General features: G+C 45.1%; 1 protein-coding gene across 1 annotated transcript in view; it reads right to left on the bottom strand.

Moving 5' to 3' along the window:
• Positions 1-7,816, bottom strand: part of LOC115183507 (transmembrane anterior posterior transformation protein 1 homolog) — a gene marked incomplete at its 5' end in the record, with an annotated part of 18,577 nt that extends 10,761 nt beyond the window's left edge. Inside the window, 4 exons of the mRNA XM_029744719.1 lie at positions 523-592; positions 690-787; positions 6,065-6,200; positions 7,601-7,816. Of these exons, the coding sequence (XP_029600579.1) occupies positions 523-592; positions 690-787; positions 6,065-6,200; positions 7,601-7,816 (520 nt within the window). The remainder of the gene's footprint in view (positions 1-522; positions 593-689; positions 788-6,064; positions 6,201-7,600) is intronic.
• Positions 7,817-9,953: the final 2,137 nt, after the last annotated feature.

Consider the following 9,953-nt stretch of genomic DNA (forward strand, 5'->3'; position numbering starts at 1 on the left):
GGAGGGGAGAGAGAGAGAGAGGAGGGAGAGAGAGGGAGGAGGGAGAGAGGGGAGGAGGGGGGAGAGAGAGAGAGGAGGGGACAGAGAGGGAGGGAGGAGGGGAGGGAGAGAGAGGGAGAGAGAGATGGGGAGGAGGGGAGAGAGAGAGGAGGGGAGAGAGACGGAGAGAAAAGCAGAATTACTGTTATATTTACCTCAATAACAACCCCAGAGGGAATAAAAATGTTTTAATGGCAGAAAATGACCACCAGGATTTGAGAGAGACGAGCCAAGGGGTCAGAGAGAGGTCAGGGGTCAGAGAGACGAGCCAAGGGGTCAGAGAGAGGTCAGGGGTTAGCGAGAAGAGCCAAGGGGTCAGAGAGACGAGCCAAGGGGTCAGAGGGGCGTCAGGGGGTCAGAGAGACGAGCCAAGGGGTCAGAGGGGCGTCAGGGGGTCAGAGAGACGAGCCAAGGGGTCAGAGGGGAGTCAGGGGGTCAGAGAGACGAGCCAAGGGGTCAGAGGTCAGAGGTCGTTGTACTCACCACTGTTAGACATCTGAAAGAGGTTGTTCTTCTCAAACTTCTTAAACACACTTCCTTTGATCTCCACAAACTACAGAGAAACACAACCATCACTGCTCTGGGTGTGTCTCAGTGTGTGTGTGTGTGTGTCTCAGTGTGTGTGTGTGTGTGTGTGTGTGTGGACTCACGTTGTTGGACATCATGATGGTGAGCAGAGACTTGTTGTGAGAGTTGAAGGCGACGTTCAGAGTCGTGGCCTGGACCAGGATCAGGATCGCATGAAGAACTGATACACACTCAGGAAAACAGCCTGACACACACACACACACACACACACACACACACACACACACACACACACACACACACACACACACTAACACAACCTGATACACACTAACACAACCTGATAACACTCTAACACAACCTGATAACACACTAACACAACGTGATAACACACTAACACAACCTGATAACACACTAACACAACCTGATAACACACTAACACAACCTGATACACACTAATACAACCTCATACACACTAACACAACCTGATAACACACTAACACAACCTGATACACACTAACACAACCTGATAACACACTAACACAACCTGATAACACACTAACACAACTGATAACCACCTAACACAACCTGATACACAACACAACCTGAACACCTAACACACTGATACACACTAACACAACCTGATACACCACTACACAACCTGCTAACACCTAACACAACCTGATACACACTAACACAACCTGATAACACACTAACACAACCTGATACACACTAACACAACCTGATACACACTAACACAACCTGATAACACACTAACACAACCTGATACACACTAACACAACATGATAACACACACTAACACAACCTGATAACACACACTAACACAACCTGATAACACACACTAACACAACCTGATACACACTAACACAACCTGATACACACTAACAAAACCTGATACACACACTAACACAACCTGATACACACTAACACAACCTGACAACACACTAACACAACCTGATACACACACTAACGCAACCTGATAACACACTAACACAACCTGATAACACACTAACACAACCTGATACACACTAACACAACCTGATACACTCTAACACAACCTGATAACACACTAACACAACCTGATACACACTAACACAACCTGATAACACACTAACACAACCTGATAACACACTAACACAACCTGATAACACACACTAACACAACCTGATAACACACACTAACACAACCTGATACACACTAACACAACCTGATACACACTAACACAACCTGATAACACACTAACACAACCTGATAACACACTAACACAACATGATACACACTAACACAACCTGATAACACACTAACACAACCTGATACACACTAACACAACCTGATAACACACTAACACAACCTGATAACACACTAACACAACCTGATAACACACACTAACACAACCTGATACACACTAACACAACCTGATACATACTAACACAACCTGATACACACTAACACAACCTGATAACACACTAACACAACCTGATACACACACTAACACAACCTGATAACACACTAACACAACCTGATACACACACACACAACCTGATAACACACTAACACAACCTGATACACACTAACACAACCTGATAACACACTAACACAACCTGATAACGCACTAACACAACCTGATACACACACACACAACCTGATAACACACTAACACAACCTGATACACACTAACACAACCTGATACACACACTAACACAACCTGATAGACACACTAACACAACCTGATAGACACACTAACACAACCTGATAACACACACTAACACAACCTGATAACACACTAACACAACCTGATACACACTAACACAACCTGATACACACTAACACAACCTGATAACACACTAACACAACCTGATACACACTAACACAACCTGATAACACACTAACACAACCTGATACACACACACTAACACAACCTGATACACACTAACACAACCTGATACACACACTAACACAACCTGATAACACACACTAACACAACCTGATAACACACACTAACACAACCTGATACACACTAACACAACCTGATACACACTAACACAACCTGATACACACACTAACACAACTTGAAAACACACACTAACACAACCTGATAACACACTAACACAACCTGATAACACACTAACACAACCTGATAACACACTAACACAACCTGATACACACACACAACCTGATACACACTAACACAACCTGATACACACTAACACAACCTGATACACACACTAACACAACCTGATAGATACACTAACACAACCTGATAGACACACTAACACAACCTGATAGACACACTAACACAACCTGATAACACACTAACACAACCTGATACACACTAACACAACCTGATACACACTAACACAACCTGATAACACACTAACACAACCTGATAACACACTAACGCAACCTGATAACACACTAACACAACCTGATAACACACTAACACAACCTGATAACACACTTGCACAACCTGATAACACACTAACACAACCTGATACACACTAACACAACCTGATACACACTAACACAACCTGATAACACACTAACACAACCTGATAACACACTAACACAACCTGATACACACTAACACAACCTGATACACACACACTAACACAACCTGATATACACACACACTAACACAACCTGATACACACACTAACACAACCTGATAACACACACTAACACAACCTGATACACACTAACACAACCTGATACACACTAACACAACCTGATACACACTAACACAACCTGATAACACACACTAACACAACTTGAAAACACACACTAACACAACCTGATACACACTAACACAACCTGATACACACTAACACAACCTGATACACACTAACACAACCTGATAACACACTAACACAACCTGATAACACACACTAACACAACCTGATAACACACACTAACACAACTTGAAAACACACACTAACACAACCTGATACACACTAACACAACCTGATAAACACTAACACAACCTGATACACACTAACACAACCTGATAACACACTAACACAACCTGATAACACACTAACACAACCTGATACACACACACTAACACAACCTGATACACACACACTAACACAACCTGATACACACACACTAACACAACCTGATACACACACACTAACACAACTTGATACACACTAACACAACCTGATAACACACTAACACAACCTGATACACACTAACACAACCTGATACACACTAACACAACCTGATACACACTAACACAACCTGATACACACACACTAACACAACCTGATACACACACACTAACACAACCTGATACACACACACTAACACAACCTGATACACACACACACACACACACACACACACTAACACAACCTGATACACACACTAACACAACCTGATACACACACAAACACACACACACACACACTAACACAACCTGATACACACTAACACAACCTGATAACACACTAACACAACCTGATACACACTAACACAACCTGATACACACTAACACAACCTGATACACACTAACACAACCTGATACACACTAACACAACCTGATACACACACACTAACACAACCTGATACACACACACTAACACAACCTGATACACACACACTAACACAACCTGATACACACACACTAACACAACCTGATACACACACTAACACAACCTGATAACACACTAACACAACCTGATACACACTAACACAACCTGATAACACACTAACACAACCTGATACACACTAACACAACCTGATAACACACTAACACAACCTGATACACACTAACACAACCTGATAACACACTAACACAACCTGATACACACTAACACAACCTGATACACACTAACTAACACAACCTGATAACACACTAACACAACCTGATACACACTAACACAGCCTGATACACACTAACACAACCTGATACACACTAACACAACCTGATAACACACACTAACACAACCTGATAACACACTAACACAACCTGATAACACACTAACACAACCTGATACACACTAACACAACCTGATAACACACTAACACAACCTGATAACACACTAACACAACCTGATACACACTAACACAACCTGATAACACACTAACACAACCTGATACACACTAACACAGCCTGATACACACTAACACAACCTGATAACACACTAACACAACCTGATACACACTAACACAGCCTGATACACACTAACACAACCTGATACACACTAACACAACCTGATACACACTAACACAACCTGATAACACACTAACACAACCTGATACACACTAACACAACCTGATACACACTAACACAACCTGATAACACACTAACACAACCTGATACACACTAACACAACCTGATACACACTAACACAACCTGATACACACTAACACAACCTGATACACACTAACACAACCTGATAACACACTAACACAACCTGACACACACTAACACAACCTGATACACACTAACACAACCTGATACACACTAACACAACCTGATACACACTAACACAACCTGATAACACACTAACACAACCTGATACACACTAACACAGCCTGATACACACTAACACAACCTGATACACACTAACACAACCTGATACACACACACTAACACAACCTGATAACACACTAACACAACCTGATACACACTAACACAACCTGATAACACACTAACACAACCTGATACACACTAACACAACCTGATACACACAATAAAAAGAGGGGTGACATCTACCCTAACAAACAATAACCTCAAGTCAAAACCGTTATAATACACACACACAGGAAAACAATCTTATAATACACACACCCCATGAGGAAGTGAGGTACAACTCCTATACAATCCCTCTTTAGGTTCAGTAGGTAAGGATAGAGACAGGAAGTGATGTACAACTCCTATACCGTCTCTATAGGTTCAGAAGGTAAGGATAGAGACAGGAAGTGATGTACAACTCCTATACTGTCTCTCTTTAGGTTCAGTTAGTAAGGATACAGACAGGAAGTGAAGTACAACTCCTTTACCATCTCTCTTTAGGTTCAGTAGGTAAGGGTACAGACAGGAAGTGAGGTACAACTCCTATACAATCTCTCTATAGGTTCAGTAGGTAAGGATACAGACAGGAAGTGAGCTACAACTCCTATACCATCTCTCTACAGGTTCAGTAGGTAAGGATACAGACAGGAAGTGAGGTACAACTCCTATACCATCTCTCTATAGGTTCAGTAGGTAAGGATACAGACAGGAAGTGAGCTACAACTCCTACACCATCTCTCTATAGGTTCAGTAGGTAAGGATAGAGACAGGAAGTGAGGTACAACTCCTATACCATCTCTTTAGGTTCAGTAGGTAAGGATACAGACAGGAAGTGAGGTACAACTCCTATACCATCTCTATAGGATCAGTAGGTAAGGATACAGACATATAGAACAGCCATGAGGAAGTGAGGAACAACTCCTATACCATCTCTATAGGATCAGTAGGTAAGGATACAGACATATAGAACAGCCATGAGGAAGTGAGGAACAACTCCTATATGAGCTCTCTTCTTCTCTTTAGGTTCTGTGGCGGTCCAGTAGAGAGCGTCCAGAATGTCCTGACCAAACGAAGAGAACAACCGGTCTGCTACCTGCAGGGAACACACACACACACACACACATGTACACGCACACGCACGCGCACACGCACACACGGTTAGTCGGTTGTGTGAGTGTGTCTCAGTGTAAAGCTGCAGGTACAGGTGAGGTATTAAAAGCTGCAGGTACAGGTGAGGTATTAAAAGCTGCAGGTACAGGTGAGGTATTAAAAGCTCCAGGTACAGGTGAGGTATTAAAAGCTGCAGGTACAGGTGAGGTATTAAAAGCTGCAGGTACAGGTGAGGTATTAAAAGCTGCAGGTACAGGTGTGGTATTAAAAGCTGCAGGTACAGGTGTGGTATTAAAAGCTGCAGGTACAGGTGAGGTATGAAAAGCTGCAGGTACTGTTGTGGTATTAAAAGCTGCAGGTACAGGTGAGGTATTAAAAGCTGCAGGTACAGGTGAGGTATTAAAAGCTGCAGGTACAGGTGAGGTATTAAAAGCTGCAGGTACAGGTGAAGTATTAAAAGCTGCAGGTACAGGTGAGGTATTAAAAGCTGCAGATACAGGTGAGGTATTAAAAGCTGTATGTACAGGTGAGGTATTAAACGCTGCAGGTACAGGTGTGGTATTAAAAGCTGCAGGTACAGGTGAGGTATTAAAAGCTGCAGATACAGGTGAGGTATTAAAAGCTGCAGGTACAGGTGAGGTATTAAAAGCTGCAGGTACAGGTGAGGTATTAAAAGCTGCAGGTACAGGTGTGGTGTGAAAAGCTGTATGTACAGGTGAGGTATTAAACGCTGCAGGTACAGGTGTGGTATTAAAAGCTGCAGGTACAGGTGAGGTATTAAAAGCTGCAGGTACAGGTGAAGTATTAAAAGCTGCAGGTACAGGTGTGGTATTAAAAGCTGCAGGTACAGGTGAGGTATGAAAAGCTGCAGGTACAGGTGAGGTATTAAAAGCTGTAGGTACAGGTGAGGTATTAAAAGCTGCAGGTACAGGTGAGGTATTAAAAGCTGCAGGTACAGGTGAGGTATTAAAAGCTGCAGGTACAGGTGCGGTATTAAAAGCTGCAGGTACAGGTGAGGTATGAAAAGCTGCAGGTACAGGTGAGGTATGAAAAGCTGCAGGTACAGGTGAGGTATTAAAAGCTGCAGGTACAGGTGAGGTATTAAAAGCTGCAGGTACAGGTGAGGTATTAAAAGCTGCAGGTACAGGTGAGGTATGAAAAGCTGCAGGTACAGGTGAGGTATTAAAAGCTGCAGGTACAGGTGAGGTATTAAAAGCTGCAGGTACAGGTGAGGTATTAAAAGCTGCAGGTACAGGTGAGGTATTAAAAGCTGCAGGTACAGGTGAGGTATGAAAAGCTGCAGGTACAGGTGAGGTATGTAAAGCTGCAGGTACAGGTGAGGTATGTAAAGCTGCAGGTACAGGTGATAAATCAGTGCGTTACCTCCAGCATGTTGTAGATAATATAGAGTTTGATGACAGACTGTCCTCTGATCAAGTGGTACATCATGCTGTAGTCCACGTAGCTCATCATCACGTAACACAGGACCATGATGAGACCCTTCATCACATCACAGACCTGCGCTGGCTGGAGGAGAGGAGACCCACTGTGGTGGGGAGGAGAGAGAGAGAGAGAGGAGAGATAGCATGATGAGACCCTTCAACACATCACAGACCTGCGCTGGCTGGAGGAGAGGAGACCCACTGTGGTGGGGAGGAGAGAGAGAGAGAGAGAGAGAGGAGAGGAGACCCACTGTGGTGGGGAGGAGAGAGAGAGAGAGGAGACCCACTGTGGTGGGGAGGAGAGAGAGAGAGAGAGAGGAGAGGAGACCCACTGTGGTGGGGAGGAGAGAGAGGAGAAAGGAGAGGAGAGGAGACCCACTGTGGTGGGGAGGAGAGAGAGAGAGAGGAGACCCACTGTGGTGGGGAGGAGAGAGAGAGAGAGAGGAGACCCACTGTGGTGGGGAGGAGAGAGAGAGAGAGAGAGAGAGAGAGGAGAGATAGCATGATGAGACCCTTCATCACATCACAGACCTGCGCTGGCTGGAGGAGAGGAGACCCACTATGGTGGGGAGGAGAGAGAGAGAGGAGAAGAGACCCACTGTGGTGGGGAGGAGAGAGAGAGAGGAGACCCACTGTGGTGGGGAGGAGAGAGAGAGAGGAGACCCACTGTGGTGGGGAGGAGAGAGAGAGGAGAGATAGCATGATGAGACCCTTCATCACATCACAGACCTGGGCATTGTGGAATAATAGTGAAGACATCACAACTATAAAATAACACATATGGAATCATGTAGTAACCAAAAAAGTGTTAAACAAATCAAAATACATTTTATATTTGAAGCCACCTTTTGTCTTGATGACAGCTTTGTACACTCTTGGCATTCTCTCAACCAGCTTCACCTGGAATGAGTTGAATAGGGTTTCATATACATAATAATATATAACACAATGCTATTCTACAGGTCAGAGACAGTTGCTATGTCGTTGTGTGTTACCTCAGACCACAGCAGGGTAGGGTCAATAGCCTGATGAGGGTGTGTTTACCTCAGACCACAGCAGGGTAGGGTCAGTAGTCTGATGAGGGTGTGTTTACCTCAGACCACAGCAGGGTAGGGTCAGTAGCCTGATGAGGGTGTGTTTACCTCAGACCACAGCAGGGTAGGGTCAGTAGTCTGATGAGGGTGTGTTTACCTCAGACCACAGCAGGGTAGGGTCAGTAGTCTGATGAGGTTACCTCAGACCACAGCAGGGTAGGGTCAGTAGTCTGATGAGGTTACCTCAGACCACAGCAGGGTGGGGTCAGTAGTCTGATGAGGGTGTGTTTACCTCAGACCACAGCAGGGTAGGGTCAGTAGCCTGATGAGGGTGTGTTTACCTCAGACCACAGCAGGGTAGGGTTAGTAGCCTGATGAGGGTGTGTTTACCTCAGACCACAGCAGGGTAGGGTCAGTAGTCTGATGAGGGTGTGTTTACCTCAGACCACAGCAGGGGTAGGGTTAGTAGCCTAGATGTGAGGGTGTGTTTACCTCAGACCACAGCAGGGTAGGGGGGTTAAGTAGCCTGATGAGGGTGTGTTTACCTCAGACCACAGCAGGGTAGGGTCAGTAGTCTGATGAGGTTACCTCAGACCACAGCAGGGTAGGGTCAGTAGTCTGATGAGGTTACCTCAGACCACAGCAGGGTAGGGTCAGTAGTCCTGATGAGGTGCGTTTACCTCAGACCACAGCAGGGTAGGGTCAGTAAGTCTGATGAGGTTACCTCAGACCACAGCCGGGTAGGGTCAGTAGTCTGATGATGGTGTGTTTACCTCAGACCACAGCAGGGTAGGGTAGTAGCCTGATGAGGGTGTGTTTACCTCAGACCACAGCAGGGTAGGGTCAGTAGTCTGATGAGGGTGTGTTTACCTCAGACCACAGCAGGGTAGGGTCAGTAGTCTGATGAGGGTGTGTTTACCTCAGACCACAGCAGGGTAGGGTCAGTAGTCTGATGAGGTTACCTCAGACCACAGCAGGGTAGGGTCAGGAGTCTGATGAGGGTGTGTTTACCTCAGACCACAGCAGGGTAGGGTCAGTAGCTGGATGAGGGTGTGTTTACCTCAGACCACAGCAGGGTAGGGTCAGTAGCTGGATGAGGGTGTGTTTACCTCAGACCACAGCAGGGTGGGGTCAGTAGTCTGATGAGGTTACCTCAGACCACAGCAGGGTAGGGTCAGTAGCTGGGATGAGGGTGTGTTTACCTCAGACCACAGCAGGGTAGGGTCAGTATTGGATGAGGGCCGTAGAACTCGGAGAGGA

Source organism: Salmo trutta, unplaced genomic scaffold (assembly GCF_901001165.1).
Source record: "Salmo trutta unplaced genomic scaffold, fSalTru1.1, whole genome shotgun sequence".
Taxonomy (NCBI): domain Eukaryota; kingdom Metazoa; phylum Chordata; class Actinopteri; order Salmoniformes; family Salmonidae; genus Salmo; species Salmo trutta.